We start from the raw sequence: 17,654 nt of genomic DNA on the forward strand, positions 1-17,654 counted from the left end.
ACGTTTTAGAATATTTCCTATCAGATACTCAAAGTTCAAGGAAGTTTCTCCAAGAGCACAGATTAGCAAAAAGAAATTCTAACTGATCTTGTTTGAACCCCCTAGAGAAGCACGCAGGATTGCCCCAGATATATCCTTTCCTTCCACTTCTGAAAAATAGTCTGCACTATTCTTGGACCCCAAGTCACCCATTTTAATGTAGACTTCCTCAGCTGGAGTCTTTAAGAACAACTGAGCTGCCTTCAGTCATTTAAGGCAAAGGAGGGATATGATTTTGCTTCTACTGCGTAGTAGGAGCTGAAATTGCACTAAGAGAAAAGTTCTAGGGACTATTTTAAGACCAGAATTATCATTTCATCTGATCTGACCTTGTGTTCCTCATATTTTGTATATCCACATCATATACATATAACATTATATGAATATGATACATATTCATATAATACATATAAATACACATATATACATACATATGCATATCTATTTACACACAGATAAAACAGGCAAGCAAAAAACTAGACTACTAAATCATAATGCAATCTATTAGTAAACCGGAAAACGTCTTTCATCAGATGGAATGTAAAAACAGTACTGATATTTCATACATTGATATAGCACAGCCTTTTCAGTGATCCAGTATCTATTTCATAATGATGTGCTAGCAAAGGAGTTCACATTTTACAGCTAGGCCTTCTTTTTTTATTTTTCTGGTGTGCTGGTGGCCCCCTGTCATAAATCAAAGTCTACTGAACTAGACACACAATACCAGAGATCAACAGTTTTTGTGCTGAGGAACTTAAAACCAAAACCAGAAGAGACGGAGGTCTGAAGGAAACAGATAGGACATAGAGTCAAGGTACTGCTAAAATTTTGGTCTGGTTTAGTTTGTTGTTCTTGCATCAAGAGGACAATGTAAAAGAGAAAAGTAAGACAGGCAGGATAGAGAGTGCAGCTACGGCTACAGCAGAATGTATTGTGCTTACCAAGCCTTACAGGGCACCTGTTTAGGAACCTTGGTAGCTGGTCTGGGCAGCGATGCTTTGACATGCTGCAACTTTGAACAGGGGAATGAATCTTCAACACAGTGGCAACAACAGACAAAAATATATAAACTCTAAGCCAGCATTTCTTCCCCTCACATTTAGGAAAAAACTTGTGGCCCTAAGAATGTCTAGCCACAACTTTGGTCTGCTAGCTTTAGTCTTTAGAAGCTTGGAAAAAATTTTGGAGTCATTGTTATGAACACAAACACTGTGAAATTACCTGCTTACCTTCCACAGTCAGACTGATGTCTCGGGAAATGTTATATTGTTTTCCATTGTAGCCATATGTTGTTTCGCATGAGTAGTTTCCTTGATCATGGACAGTCACATTCAAAATGATAAGATCACTGTCTAAGAAGGCAAACCTTTTCCCTTCCAGCAGCTGGCAGTCCTAAACACGTGCAGAGAACTCTGTTAATTCATATCCCTACCTCTTTCCATGGTTTGTCTCTCTTTAATGCAACCTGAACTTTCAATGGACCACAGCACAAGGGTGGATGCCTTGCAGAGGCTGAGGAAGAGCAAGGGCAGTGGATTAAAAAGCAAACCAACACTTCATTTTTGTTAATTCAAAGATACTCCAGTTCATTTCCTATAGAAAACAACTTTCAGTATCAGAGAAGTAAGAAAGAGAAATGCAAGTATCAGTATTTATAAAAGTATTCATTAATGAAGAATCACTCAATAATTAGACTTAATTTTTTGAAGTACTTAAATACTTATGGTACCATATGGACTGTATGGGCATAAGGCAGGAATGCTGCAGAAAGGCACTACGTTCTTCTTTCAGAATGAAGCTTTAAATAAGCATGAACAATATGAAGTGGCATTTATTTAATGGAACAATATTGAGCACGTAAATGGATATGCCATTTCTCACAAATGACATACTAAATCTGCTTCCACACAACGGAAATTGAGGACAGCGTGTTTCGCTAGCAGGTAAGAAGATGCCACCTAGTGGATATGTGGCTCAACAGCTCTCCTACCTCCAAACTGAATTTTCACCCTGTTAATCAAAAAACCTGTATACACCTTTAAAAGATAAAAAGGCTTAATCCTCTTCCAATTTGTTTAGAAAGCATTTTTCTCCTATTTTCAATAAATCTTTCGTTTTCCTTCTACAATTCATAAACATCAGTGATTTATATCTTAAAGAATGGGACAAAACACAGCATTCTCACCTTATACCAACGAACAGGCTGAATATTCTTCTCATCCCTGAAATAGTCCAAGTGTGGGCACACAACTTTTGCAGACGACACTGTGAATATCACCTCCTCTACAGCAAATTTTTCATTTAAGCATAAACCATCAATCCTCTCAAAAACTGTTACTTTTGTACACATTTTCCTGGAGCTTGTTGAACTCCTGCAATTAATATAACATAATTAAACTAACCTATTTGGCATGTATTTTAACTAAAAAAATGTATGTTATTCTTTTTGAAGAAGAGAGGACAAGAATTTACAGTTTCTCTAATAGATTTACTTTTGCCTACTAGGAAAATGAACCAAAACTAGACTTACTTTCCGCAACCTAAAATTAGTTTTTGTGAATGCACTCTCCCTTCATTAGTATTTATCTTACACCAAAATTCTACGTGCTTTCAAAAAGTTATTCCCCTTGAAACTCATTTCTGTAACAGAGTAAATTTTTTAAAAAACTGTCACCTTATCACACATTCATAATCTCCAGAATCTTCTAAGATTGCAGGAAGAAACCAAATTAAATTCTTCTGCTGATGAATTCTAGAATGTTTGTCTCTAGGCACAGCTGTCTGGTTACCAACTTTATACCATGTTAAGTTGTAGTCTCCACTTTTCAAGCTCTTTTCCAGCGAACATCTAATAGCAAGAGGCTGCCCATCAGGCACAAGACTTTGCCTCAACATCACATCATAGGCTTCACATTTCTCTACAGGAAAGAGATAAACATTAAAGAAAACTTCAAACGCTAGAAGGATAAACTGAACTTATTTCTTGACTACATTTACAAAGTTCAGTGGAGTTTTCACCTCCATTCTCAAGTCATCTACTAAAAATACAAATATAATCCCTTACCTTTACAGCTGAGGGTACTACTCACTGATATATAGTTATGCCCCTGAAATGAAATGCTGGTTTTTTGAATTTACAAGCTTTACACTCAGCAGAATCTCTTCATTTGCAGCAGACTTGTCATTTGTATGTTTTAATTCAGATGCAAATAACTAAAGCACTTGTATTCCTCCATTCTGTTTCATGTGCATGTACACAAACACAAATTTCACATTCAATGTCTTTATTTGTTAACTTAACTGTAGTCGAAGTCCTCAAGACAAGACTATGCTTTCAGTATCCAAAGGTCCTAAAAAGGACACTGAAGTTAAAGTTGCTGTTGCACAAATATTAAGTTTGCTATGGAAATGTCAACTCACCCTTCATTTTATGAGCATTTAGAGAGGAATTATTACAAGCACTTACCAATGAGCTCATTTGCTTTCCTCCTGACACAATGAGATTCATACGGAAAACGAGCAACATCCTGAGATTTTTATTACTCTTTTTTTTTTTTTTTTCAATATAACAAAAAAGGCACTAACTCTGGATACCATGGTCACATTCCTAAGTCAGTATTATATTTATCTAAAGTTCCTTGTTTTGTTAGAATATAAGAACAGCCACACAGAGTCATGTAAGTGTCTGTCTAGCCCAAAACCCTGTCTCTGTTAACAACCAGTAGCAAATGTTTAAGAAAAGAGAGTAGGACACCAAGTAATACTTTGCTTCCAGCCCCTTTCTTTCCTCTTATGTTCTGCACAAAAAAACATTCACTGGCTTTTATAATTTCTCTTGGTATCATATATTTCTTGTTTTGAGAAATGGCAAAGTAAACTTTCCCTCATCTGCCTAGTATTTACAATTTTATAGACCTCCATCGCATCCTGCCTCAGTCATCTCTTTACCTCAGAGTCCTCATTCATTTAATGACTTCTCAAATAGAAGCCATCCCTTATCATACATCACTGTCGCTCTTCAGATATAGTCATTCTAAGACAGAACGACCAGAACTGCAGACAGCTGAGGCACATTCACAATGGGGTTAAGGTGTAGCCTTAATGTTGTTTTCTGCTCCACTGCTTGCCAAAAATTCTTCTTTTCTGACCACCACAAATGACAGAGCTAATGCTTCCAGAAAGCACCCAAAGATGTCAGAGGAGAATTTTTCCCAGGTGGTTATTTACTAACTTAACACTCACGTCACACACATACAGTATACATGTTTCTGCTATACATGTATGACCCTTCCATGCCTCTCCACATCCATTTGATTTTACTTACTGACATTCTATCACTAAACTATTCAATATCCAGATACCCTCTTCATAAGTGAGCGTTAGTTTTGATCACCAAGGGATAATTTTGTACCATCCACAGTTCTCACCACCTCATTATAAATCTCTCGCAAATTACTTACCAAAACATTGAATTGCTGAGGTATCTGTATTGAATGCCCCCTAACTTTATGAAATGCTGTGGCCACAGGAACTGGTAACCCTTTTCTGATACTAAATGCTAATATTCTGAAATAGTGTGATTATTATTTTTTTTTACACACTTCTTGTCTCAGTTTCTCTGAAGTAGCCCTCCCCCAACGCCCTCTATTATTTCTATGGAGCAGGAAATAATTGTAAGGTACTCACATAGTTAAAGAGACAATAGAACAGTCTTCTATTGCAGGGAAGGGCAGCCACATAATCACCTTTCCATATGATTACTTACTTAGCCAAAAACCGGACTATCCAATGGATTTTTGAACCTTGCAGCTTGTCCATCCATGGGCAAAAAAAACCCCAAACAATAAACCCAAACCATTTCCAAACAAATGGCTTGCTAGAAACTCCAGGAATTGAAATTCATGAAGCTTTTCTTTTAACACCGTGACACCACTGCAAGATTCCAGTGGAATTACAAGATTATGACAGCAACTCATTTGAATCATCTGAAACGTTTTAAACATCAACTGGATCATTGGTTGACAGCTGAAGGGCAGAAACAAGCAGTTGCAACTGAGCAGCCTAGCAGTTTTACAAGAATCTGAATGTTACATTATTGTCAAAAGGATGTATTTTCCAGTATGAAAAAATCCTAAGGACACATTCTGTAAAGTTACAACTACAACTTATTTCATCAGTTTATACACTTGTGCTGCCACTCAGATAGACCTTGACAGGTTGAAGAGGTGGGCTGAGCAGAGCCTCATGAAGTTCAGCAAAGGGAAATGCAAAGTCCTGCATCTGGTGAGGAACGACCCCAGGCACCAGCACATGCTAGAGACCATTCAGCTGGAAAGCAGATCTGCAGAGAAGTACACTGGGGTCCTGGTGGGCAACAAACTGACCATGAGCCATCAATGCTCCCTCACAGCAAAGGCAGCTAACGGTATCCTGGGCTGCATTAGGACCTGCCAGTGGGTCGAGGAAGGTAATTCCTCCCCTCTACTCAGCACTGGTGAGGCCACATCTGGAGCAGTGCAGCCATTTCTGAGCTCCCCAGTACAAGACAGTCATGGATTTACTGGGGAAAGCCCAGCATAGGGCCATGAAGATGATTAAGGCAGTGAAGCACCTCTCACATAAGGAGAGAATGAAAAAGCAAGGACTGTTCAGCCTAGAGAAGAGGAGGCTTGGGGAGAGTGTAGGTGGATCTTATCTATGTGTGTGAATACCCAATGAGAGGGAATAAAGAAAAAAGTACCAGGCTAGAATTGTCCACTGACAGGACAAGAGGCCATGAGTTCAAATTGAAACACAAAAAACCCACATCTGAACACAAAAAACCACTTGTTTACTGTGAGGGTGATGAAATACTGGAACAAGTCGCCCAAAGAGGTCATGAAGTCTCCATTTGTGGATATTCAAAATCCAGCTGGACATGGTACTGGACAACCTGCTCTAGCTGACTCTCGTGGGGTCAGAGAGGTTGGACTAGGTATCTCAAGAGTTCCCTTCCAACCTGAATGATTATGTGATAAGGTAGTACATAAAATACTACATACTATATGTTTTATAGATTCCTGCTTTTCGGACTGTTTAAAAGAACTCATTGTCATGCACATAAATTTGTGATTTTCACAGAAGATTAGTACTGTGTGGAAAAAATAAATTTCAGAACAAGACCTTCCTTAGCCACCAATAAACTTACCCGCAATAATTAAAGACAGAAATGCTGCTGTGATATTACACAAAAACAATGTTTTTGCTGTCATGTTTCCCTGCAGAAATGGAAAGAAACCCTTCAATTAGTGGTTTCCAATATACGCTTCACAAAATTTAAAGTCAATGCTTGCATTACACAGTTAATACAACAATTACACAGTTAATACAGGAATTGTCTTTGGCTTGTTTTGAGTCTGTTACCTGCTTACCTGACAGATTCTAATTATTGTACCAGAAAGAAAAAAAAAAGTGAAAAAAAAAAGTGAACATTTCCTGTTCAGCTTGTCAAGCACTCAGGATTTGTTACATGGGCAGCACACTCCTGCCTCCCCAGTTCTTGCTTTCCCAAGCTACAGTCTTAGTCTCTTTAACTGTCCCTTAGATGGAATCTGATTTCATATTTCTGACCATCTCTGCCACCCTCTTCTGTATCATCCCCAGTTATGGTACAGCCTGTCTTGAGGAGGGGAGGGAAAAACAGAACTTGCATACAGTCTTCAAAACATAAGTGCACTACAGATTTATAAACTAAAACAATGATATTTTTTTTCCCCTTGGGTTTTTTTCCTAATGATTTCTAACTATCTATTTGTTCTTAGTACTACTGAGTATTGACCTGATACTTCCATGGGCCTGTGTAGTAAAATCCCAAGATGCCATCACTGAGTGTTAAAAACCAGGTAAACCCAGTCAGCTGCTGACCACACGATGTTAATATATGGCCCGTAATGTTTTAATTTTGAGTTTTATTTATATTTATCTACAATAAATTTCTTCTGCTATTATTACCCAGTTATTCACTATCATTACATCCTTCTGCCGCTCTGCAATGAACACCTCTGTGTTCTAGCCTGAATGGCTTTTTATTGTTGGCAAATTCTGCCACTGCAACTGTCTCCCTCTGTGTAGATCATTAAAAATATATGCTGAGCAGAAGAGAGTTGTTACTCTAGTAGTGATCTTCCTCCACCTGAAAAACTGAGCATTTATCTTCTAACTACTTATTTATACATGTGAGAATATATTATGGCAGTCTGGCTTCATTGCCAGCATCTGCTGAACAGCTTTTGTAAATTAAGATTGTATCAACCATGTCTTCTGTATCCAGTGTGTTCACATACAGATGTGCAATTCTAACACACTTTTAGTATTTCAGAGCCATGATTTCCCTTTAGAAAAGTCACTGTTGACTCCTTCCCTGCATAACTTGTAATCATTTCCACTGGTTCCGTTCTTTACAGCAGTTTCTACCCAGCTGCCTGCTGTGGATACCAGACTCACTGGTCTCTACTTTCCTGGCTCTCCTTTGATCACTTGGTGAGGTTACAGTAACATTTATCACTTTCTGATCTTTTGGTCCCAAAGGGGCTTCAAATGAGATGTTTACAAGAGAACACAAGAGTGAGTATCAGTTATGGTACTTTGTTACAGATAATTTCGTGCTATAACTGCCTTTTACTAACTTTCCAATTTGAGACAGATCCTTCCATGGAAGATTAACCATAAGAAAAAAGGTACTGGCACTGAAATTCATGCTCTTCCATGACAAACATGAATGCAAAAAATTCTTTTTTTTCCCCTCTTGCTATGTTCGTGTCTTCCCATAGCCTATGCCATAGGGTTGTTTAATACCTGAATGATCTATTGGCCCTCCGGACTCTTTGGCAGGCTTATCCCTAACATGTTTGAAGAAGGATCTATTAGTTGCATGCCTCTGACAAGTTGTTCTTTAACTTGGCTTGCCTTACTGCTTTTTTTTCTATTCTGCCTACCACAGTTTTTACAGCACTATGAAAGGACAAATGCAGTTATTAAAACTGAAGGATGAGCAGGAGGACCCTGTCCTGTTGTGAAGAATCTTCAGCTGATCACCAATTTCTGCAATAGTCAAAGATGGCACTTCCGGCTGCTATGTTTCACTTCACCAAACTGATTCAGAAGCATGCCATATATTGAGTCATCCACACTGCTTCTTGCAGTGCCTGCCTTCCTCCCCCTTCTCTTTCCTCCTCCCTTATTGCAACTTTCCGCTCAAATTACCAGGCAGGTCTTTTCTTGCCTAGCTGTAAAAAGGAGTTAAGACAAGAATGCTGAACATAAAAAGAAATACACAAAACTTTAAAGTCACTGGAAGGGGTTTATGTGTGTTTGTACAAAAGCTCCAACCTTCCTTACTAATTGTGACAGACAGTAACTCTTAAAATATCTAGTTTTCAATTTTAAAGACAATGAAAATATTATCATGGAAACAAAGGAAAAAACTGGGACTGAATAGACTTCACTTATGACCAGGTATTTTCTTTATGACTTCTCTGAATCACTGTTTTTTCATAAGATCCATTCTATTACAGCGTTACCTTATTCTAGCGTTCCATCTCAAATGTACTCTCTCAAGCATTTTGCCCCAGCAGTAGCGTCAATAAATGCAGCAGTAGTATTCTGACATGCTCTGAAGTGTTCCAGAATTTGTTTCTCTATAAATTCAGCGTTCTTTCTATCTACTTAAATTTGTAACTTGCCCTTTTGCCAACGTGGAAGACCCGCAAATATGTATAGTCCTGTGTAAAACCATACACATGAACTGCTCTGAGGAGACTCTTGACTTTCCACGATGAAAAAATTTCCATTTCTGTGGAAGGTATACCCAACAGCAAAATTAGGCTCTGCTCTATGCATGCATTCATGTAATTACTGATGAAAGTAACAAGCGTATGACTGTAGAGTCAAGTACAAATGCTTTTCCTACCACATTCAGCCACAATAAACAGCTAAATTTCTCCATTTGCTCAGTCATTTTGTCCAGATCTTGAGTCTGTGGAGTTTTATCACTCAGGATAGAATTCAGCTGGTATTATCTTTGCCCAAATTTCCCAGAGGGGAAAAAACTCCATCTATCTGAGGCCATGTCCATAAAGTTAAGTCCTGAAAAGAAATTTTTGTATAAATTTCAGATTAAAGAAATAAAAAAAAAATAAAAAGACCAGCGTCTGAACAAGATCTTCAATCACACACCTGAATTACAATTACAGCATCCCTGATAGCACACAGTAAAGCATAATTCTCATTAAGATCTGTCACTAAATCGGTACCGCCACCTTTCCCTCTGCTCTCTAATCCTTTAAAAGTTGATCTACTTAATACAAATAACAAAAACCTAAGCTCATCAGAACTTTGAAGAAACACGGCTTTCGCTAATTTTTGCACACTTGGGGCATATTTTTCTTTGAACGTCTTATTCAAAAAGATGGACAGATTACAACATGCAACAGTCATGTTCTCAGAATTGAGAGAAGTGACAGAAAGACCATCACACTATTTCTTTTATGTAAGTCCATGAACATTTTAAATCATAAAAGAAACATATTCAGATTACCTTAATTGCTTCTATTAACTGCACGGTACACCATGCCTCTTCAAAAGAGCTTTCTCAAGCCTCTCACTTTTGGTCTAGAAAGAATTATTATGACAAATACTCCTCCGTCGCCGAGGCACACGTAACGGGTGCCCAAGGACTGGGTCACCCGCGCCAGGGTGTAGCGGGCTGAGACTATCTGGGCAGCCGCTTCTCCGCGGGTGGCTGCCACCCCTCACCGGGTACGGCAGGAAATCACGTTTCACTGTCCATCACTTAAACCCTTACGCATTCCTGGCAATTCCCTTGGAAGGGGCTGGAGCCCCTCAGCGGTGCGGGAGCCGCGCTCCCAGCCCCCGGCCCGGCGCGCTGAGGCGACCCGGCAGGGCGCTGCCAGGGGACCCGCGGGGACAGCAGCGGACCTCGGAGAAGGGCGCTCGCACGCCTTCTCCCAGAAACCGAGCCGCGCCGCACGCACGGCCGGCAGGGGAAAACGCTGACCTTATAAAACAGATTATTTGACTCCCACTCCTAAACTGCCGCCAGCCCGGAGCTCTTGCTCTGAGCTCCCCCCCCCCCCCAGCCTCACGAACGGGATGCGGGGCAAGGCAGCACGGCCGGCGCGTCTCCGCCGTCCCCCCGGACCGTCCGGTGGAGAAAAGCGGCGCCCGCCGCACCCGACCGTCCGCCGCCGCGCTCGGCCACCCCGCGGATCTAGGCCCCCGCCCCCGCGGCCGCGAGGGAAGCGCCGCCGCCCCCCGCCTCACGGGCAGGCGGCCCGGCTCCCTCCGGACGGGCCGGCGCCCGGGGAGCCCCCGCCGCTGCCTACCTGCTGCGCGGCTGCCCGCCCGAGCGCGGGGCGGGGCGGGGCGGGGGGAGCCCCCGCTGCCACCTCCCAGACCGCCCGCCAGCCGCGGCCGGCGCTCGCCGCATCGCACGGGCAGCTCCGGCCGGCGCGGCCTCACCCTGCCCCGCCTGCCGCTTGCCGGCCTGGGAGCCCCCGCGACGGTGAGGCGGCCCCGCGGCTGGGCCGTGCCGTGCCGTGCCGAGCCGAGCCGAGCCGCTCCCCCCGCCCCGCCCCGGCGCAGGTGGCCCGGCGCGGGCCGTGCCGATCAAGCCGGGCTGTGAAACGGGAGGCGTCTGAGCAACGGCCGCCTTCTATTGAAAAAGGCAGGCGCGGGGGGAGCCTGCAGGAAATCCTCCGAGTAGGGATTGCAAGAGTTGGGGTGACTGACCTTTTGGTTTTGTTTCCGTTTGTATTTTTTTTCCAGTTACAGGCACCTGCAAACTTCCCTAGTTGAAGACAGCGTGTCACTGGAAGAGAAAGATCCCCTCAGGACTTGGAGGCTGGTGGCAGGAGGAGCATCCCAGGACATCAGCTGCTTTGTTTGCTTCTTCGTTGGGCTGCTTTAACAGCATGGTCTGAATTCCCCAGACTGCCACAGGTCACATAGGTACTTGGCTCTGAAGCTGGAACATACAGGCTTAGTCCATCTAGTGCTAAGTTTTTACCTGCAGACTTAACAGCTAGTAAGTAACCCTGACGTTTTTTAGTGGTTACTTAGCTTGTGGCCCCTCTGGGAATGGTATGTTCACTATGTTCTGGTGTTCCTGAGCTCTGTTTTGCTCGCACATCACAGCTGGAGTCAGAATTCTTCAAAGCAGAAGCTCTTCAGATGTAGACTGAAGGGACAGACTCGGACAAGGACGTTCTTAAGGTTGCATAGTCACTTGTTGACTTAACTACTAACTACTAGTAAGGTCGAGGAAAGCTCTTTCTTGGGTTCCTCCCAAAGTAGGCCGCAATCACTGACCTTTCAGAATTACCAAGGTAGATGTTGTCATTATTGTTAAAAATACATCATAAACTCACTTGCTAAGCAAATGACAAGTATTCTGCAAAAACTGTGGAGGATAATCCAGCCATGTCCTGCTTCTTCCACCCTATTTCTTGTTCTAATTCCGGTACTTCTTTCATTCCACTTTCTGGTAGTATTGTATTTACCAAACAGAAACACATTCAACCATCCTGCCCACTGTATGGTAGCCACAGATAGCAAAGATGGGGGATTATGCCCTGCTATGTCTGCATATATTATCCTACATCAACGCAAGTTATGTAGTGCTGGCTGGAGGCACATTGTAACAGCTCCAGATATTACACTGTTGGGAGGAACACAGAATGAATTCATTCCTGGCACAACAAAGCAGTAGGATTTATGCAATCAGCTAGTCTCTCTTTGGTCAGCAATTATATCCATATTTCATTTTGGAAGTGTTTCTTATGAACTCACTGCATTATGTCAAATATTTTTTATGCAAGATTTCTAGTTTCTGTATTGTTATTTTGCACCACCAACACACATCTGAGTTAAATCTGATTTACAAGTAAGGTGTTCCTTAATCTGCCCTACTACATTTTTCTAGAAGCACTGATTAAAAAAAAAAAAAAAAAATCACTTTTGAAGAATCCTTTCCAGGACATACAGACTAAAATTCTGCTATATGCAGTTGTTAGGGGTTTTTTTTTCTTTCTATCTTCATTATAATACTAATAGTGAAAAAATGTTTATAGTAAAAATGTTTCTGGTATAAAAGTAATTGTTAAAGCATTACCAAGATGAATAGCTAAATGGGAACTATCCAATCATTCAACTATTCGGTGATCGATGTGAATCAATTTAGAAAAAACACGTTATAGTAAAGCTGAAGGAATATCAACTGAAAGGCTGGATTTCATGAGACAGCAAAACATACAGAACATAGCAGTCACAAGACAAAAATCTCAGAGAAGAGCAGAGAAGTAGGTTGTGTGAGGAACATGGAAATTGACACTTGTCTTCGTTAACATTTGATGTGGTCAGCAGGAACAGTTCAAAGCATGCTAAGAACCACCACCTCCAGCAATGAAGGTGATGCTAAGCAAAGAGTTATCCAAGTATCCTCCTGATCAGATCTGTGCAGTGGAAATTACTTTTTTTAAAATCTACACAAACATTCAGAAGTATTTCATCTCATAAAGCTCTAAGATAGAGTGATCCATTGTAATTTGCACAGGGAAGGCTCTAAAGAAACTCACCAGTGCCATCGTTGAAAATGGATTGCAGCAAAGCAATCATCACGAGTTACCTTCCCGTGACTGAAGAGGTATTCTAAAAAGGCTACTCCTGTGCACATGAAGGGGCTGGACTTGGGGATAGCATTTAGTACATTGGATTTTTCCAACATGTATTTGCTGATAAGGTGTCACCATGAAGTCCTTTTTCCATCAGGTGGTGGCATGCATTTGCTGTATTTATTTGAGAAATGTTATATAACCAATGAAGGGAGAACATTACCTTCAATAAATAATTCAGTCCTTTTGAGTTATGCATAGAAGGAAATCAGAGTGAGAGCATTCACTTAGGTAGAGATGGAAAGGAAGCTGCCTGGGATTAATTTAGACCATTGCGTTTTGTTATCACAAACCTTGTTTTTCTGCATCCTCCAGTAGTTTTGTACCAGCTTTCAAGATCACTTGTCTTCCCCAATTTACAATATTGACAGCTTTCCCTTTTCACATATATTAATCTCCTTCAGGCGTATGCATGTGGCTGCATTGGCATTTTTGTTTGAATCAAGGGAGAGCTTTTAAAGCTGGTCTCCCTCTTAACCCCCCACGCTTTGTACCACCAAACAGTTCTGGAGCCCATGTAACAAATTCCTTTCAAATAAGGCAAAACTTAAAGACAAGCTCCAACTACTTGGACATGCTATCAACAGTACCTGACAGCAGTTAGTCTGAAATAGTCTTTTGAAACATGCATTGTGTGGACACCAGGCCCTCCACACCAACTGACTTAACCCGCAAAAATCAGGGCAACACTTGCCCTGATTTATTTTAGGACAAGTGACTATGACAACGATGACAAGCAAGCGCAATTGCTACTTTTGTAAAGGAAATTATACAATCTAGTAATCTTCTCTTTTACCTGCTTTTGGTAAATCATCCTTTCTACGTGCAAAGAGATTGTAGTAACATGTGTCTCTAAGACATCCGGAAATATATTCAGGGCTAAACTTTGTGGGTTGTAACCACAATCTTATTTTTTGGTTTTGGCTGCCATACATATTCATTGTATATATTTCTCATCTGAAACTGAACAGTGCAAATAAAAACCTAACAGAATTTTAAAGCTCTTTATGTATATTTTTCTGCCATTTCTGCTTTAAGCTTTGTTGTACAAGATAACTTCAATGAAGATACTAAGAATATCATTGTACGTACAAAACTTTTAAAGCTACAAGAAAAAAATCAGGAAATGTAATTACAGGTAATTATTTAGATACAATTAAAGTTGCATGAAACAGTCTGTTGTAATACCGATCATCCCAAACCAGAATACTAGGAACGTCAAGGCCACCTAAATGTATTTGCAGTGCTGAGAATGTGTAATTCCATTTTACTGAGCAATCCCACTACTGGTTTTAATGTTGAGCAACTAGCTTAGCATTTATATCTCGCAGACATCCACTGTACAATAATTTCTCTGGACTTGGAAGTGTGGTTATCAAAAATCTTGCAGTTACAAATTACTCACCAACAGAGCATAGGAAGTAATTTGTACTTCTAGCAGGTTTCTACTAGAAAGGCCAGGCACACTTTTTATGGCAAAATCTATTCCTTTTCCCCCCAAAGAAAATGGTTGGAATGCTTAAAACTCAGCTGGGGGTATCTGGCTTGGCAAAATAACATTAAAGAAATGGGACATGGGCCTGACTGATAAAAGATCTGTTTTCAAGGTCATAATCAAGAGCGTTGGCAAAAGTCTGACAGTGTTTAGTTTCACAAGGTAGATCAAAACATTTAATAAAATATTCTATAGCTATAAAAGCGACCAATGAAATAAGAATTCAACACAATCAGAATGAGGAAGAGAATTATATGCAGCCACAAAACCAAATTAATCCTCTCATCTCCTCTGAGAAAGGTAGTGGCAACTATGGGAGAAGAATGAAGCAACGTTAATAGAAATTAAGATATGATCCAGGAAATTACAATAACTAAGAAGAAAGCAAAGTTCTTAAGTTTTTTGCATATTTATTTCAGGGAGGTCAAGCAGCTTCTATCCTGAATTCCAGAATAACTGCTATAAGAAGTTGCAGGCACAGTAGCTAGTAATCCTGAAGGATGGCAAGAGCCACTTCAAGAAGTAGTATCTTTATTTGGGCCATCTAAATTAGATGAACAGATAAGCTTTTCTGCAGAAAAAAACATTCTACAGGTTTTTAAAAAAATGTACGTATTATGCAACTGGAGAAGAGAAAAATCTATTGAGAAAAATATTCAAAAGCAATCAAACTGCAAGCTGCATGGTATGCAGAAACTTTTGATTCGGAAAGATTAAAATAGAAGTGCAAAACTAGAAATGGAAAATGCAAAAGTAATGTTGCAGCATTCAGTTACATCACATTAGTCTGTTGTTTTGCGTTATCCTTTCTGCCTTCATCTCGGAAACCAATTATCATGGTAGAGCAGAGAAAGCTGAGTTATATTGCAAAACCAGAATTGTAAGGCTGACTGGGAAGCCAGCTGGTGAAAGATGATAGCAGATACTTGAAAAGGGAGGAGCCAAGGTGTGGCAGTAGTTACTGGCACTGAGGGAACTCACCAGGGTATCAGCCATTGCCTTTGTATCGATGTTTTCATCAGTGCTGTCAACACACACACACACACAAAAAAAAAAAAAAAAAGGAAGTTTTCCTATATAATTTACCAGTGGCGTTAACAGTTAGAAGAGAAGTATGTGACCCTGCAGCCTGGCTCATAACGGTGTTTACTCGTGCTCCTGATGCACTTAGGAATTACACCACTTTTTTTTTTTTTTTTTTAAATAATTTAAAAGACAAAAATAACAGCTTGCCATCCAAAAATCACACACTAAGACTACTTGGATGTTAAGATTCCAATGACTCACCAGTACGCTATTTCTATTAAAAATACTGAAATAGCAACTGGTGTCTTAAATCAGGTGAACTATTTCCAGTACAGTTAGAGAAGTACCTAAGGCACCTGTATGCATAGATGAAAGTGTTCATTATAGATCCCATTGGAAAGGTGCTCAGACTCCATGAGATACTGATTAAAATTTGGTTTATCTGAGATAACCCGAGAAGGTGAAAGGAGATAGCACAGATAATTTTATGTCTCTTCAGGTGCTGGGAACCCAGAGCTGTGCAGCTTCAGCCAGACTTCTAGTTATGGCAGGGCATGCCACACAAATCCAGTCTGTGGGGAGATTTGCTGGCACTGAAGCCTTTAGAGATCTTACACGGTGTCCTTAGAAACAGACAACTCCATCATTTCTACTGTCAAACACGAGGATGTTGTATGAAAACAGGCTGTTTCCCTTCATGTTAAGCTGAGATGTGCAGGTGGAGTCATTGCCAGGTAGCAAGTAGGAGCTGGCTGCAGGCTTCTCCGTCGGGGTGAGCTGGCTCAGGTCATCCCGCAGCGATGTGGGACGTGCGGCACAGCTCAGGCCTGTGCCTACTCCCATCAGCTCTCACGTGGGTCACCAACTCCTCCATGCACACACATCATCTGTTCAGGACCCTGACTACACTGTTCAGGGTACTGGCCCATCTTCAGCCGAAATGTGTACTGTCCTGTTAACATGTTAACAAATTCAAAGAGACTTCACAGGACTACTGGTGTACTAGTAACAAGCGATAGGACATGAACAAATGGCCTCAAGTTATGCCAGGGAGGTTTAGATTGGATATTAGGAAACATTTCTTCACTGAAAAAATTTCAACATGGAATGTGTTGTCAAGCATTGGAACAGGCTGTTCAGAGAAGTGGTTGAGTCACCATCCCTGGAGATACTTAAAAGACGTGTAGATGTGCTTCAGGACATGGTTTAGTGGTGCACTTGGCAGTACTAGCTCAACAGTTGGACTTGATCTTAAAAGTTCTTCTCCAACCTAAATGATTCTATGATACTAGGGAAAACGAGAACCTTACCCTTCAGGAAGGGAATAAATTAATTTGGCTTGTCTAGGTTAAATTTAAGACAGATTACAACAGCTATCTATAAATAATATATCCAGTCGATGCCAATGAAGGAGAAGAATATGTCTCAGCTATCAATTAATACATTAAAGCTATAAAATTTTAAGTTTTAAGAATCAGATCAAGTGAGATACTTGAACAGCAATAATGAAGATGAGAAACCTAACTACTTTGTTGGGATGAAACATGATAAATCACAGAGACAACACTACAACTGAACACCTAAGATGGGAATGAACTCATCAAAGGGCAGATGAAGCCCCCTCCTACCCTGTGTTACCCGAGCTCTGGCCTTTGAGGTGCTGTATATACACTGCACAGCTACACACAACGAAGTTCGTGTTCACAGACAACAAAAAACATGCACTTACAATTAAATACACATGACACTCACTGGCAGAAAGTTGTGTCTAGGGGGCTTGAGGTAAGGCCCTCTAAAAACTGGAGGGCAGAGTGGGAGCTTACATTTTAACTGCTGAAAAGATAGCACAAGAAATCCCAAACAAGATTCTCCAAGAGGTCATCTCCTGCGAGTCTTCACAATTGCTTACCTCGTTAAAAAGTTCTTAGCAGTCTTAGCAGTACTGCACTTTATCTGTGTGATTACGCAAGCATACCCTCTTTCTGCAGGCTGGTTACCAGGGAACAGTGATTTCCTCTGACTTGACTCTTCCCACCACAATCTTTTAAATCTTTAAGTACACAGACTTAGCTCAAAGGTATTGCATCTCAGACAAGGTGGGGAATGAAAAGCACCTTTAGCGGAAACAAATTGTGCACCACCTCCTGTTTAAAAAGAATTTGTGCTGTGCTGCTGTCAGCATGGAAGTGATGCTTATAATGATCCCCTTCTTAAAGGGAAGCAACAAATGCATAGGACCTTCAAACACATTATTTTACAGCCTGAACACCTGCCTGGGTTTTAGACAGGTATATACTATAGATTAGGCCTAAAAAAAAAAAAAAAAGCTATATTAATAACTATCAATACAGGTCTTGAAAATA

At 40.7% G+C, this 17,654-nt stretch overlaps 1 protein-coding gene across 4 annotated transcripts in view; it reads right to left on the minus strand.

The window, feature by feature from the left end:
- LOC102055105 (interleukin-1 receptor type 1-like) overlaps positions 1 to 10,729 on the minus strand; it is a 32,052-nt gene extending 21,323 nt beyond the window's left edge. Inside the window, exons 1-6 of one of the 4 annotated variants that reach the window (XM_055701515.1) lie at positions 10,425 to 10,729; positions 8,990 to 9,165; positions 6,230 to 6,299; positions 2,717 to 2,960; positions 2,228 to 2,414; positions 1,272 to 1,434 (exon numbers count right to left, since the gene is read on the minus strand). In XM_055701515.1, the coding sequence (XP_055557490.1) occupies positions 1,272 to 1,434; positions 2,228 to 2,414; positions 2,717 to 2,960; positions 6,230 to 6,299; positions 8,990 to 9,037 (712 nt within the window). In that variant the 5' untranslated portion in view covers positions 9,038 to 9,165; positions 10,425 to 10,729. Of the gene's footprint in view, positions 1 to 1,271; positions 1,435 to 2,227; positions 2,415 to 2,716; positions 2,961 to 6,229; positions 6,300 to 8,989; positions 10,151 to 10,424 lie in introns of those variants that run through there. The other 3 variants (XM_027813416.2, XM_027813418.2, XM_055701516.1) reach the window with 3 other exon arrangements.
- Positions 10,730 to 17,654: the final 6,925 nt, after the last annotated feature.

This window comes from Falco cherrug, chromosome 2 (assembly GCF_023634085.1).
Source record: "Falco cherrug isolate bFalChe1 chromosome 2, bFalChe1.pri, whole genome shotgun sequence".
NCBI classification, from domain to species: Eukaryota; Metazoa; Chordata; class Aves; order Falconiformes; family Falconidae; genus Falco; species Falco cherrug.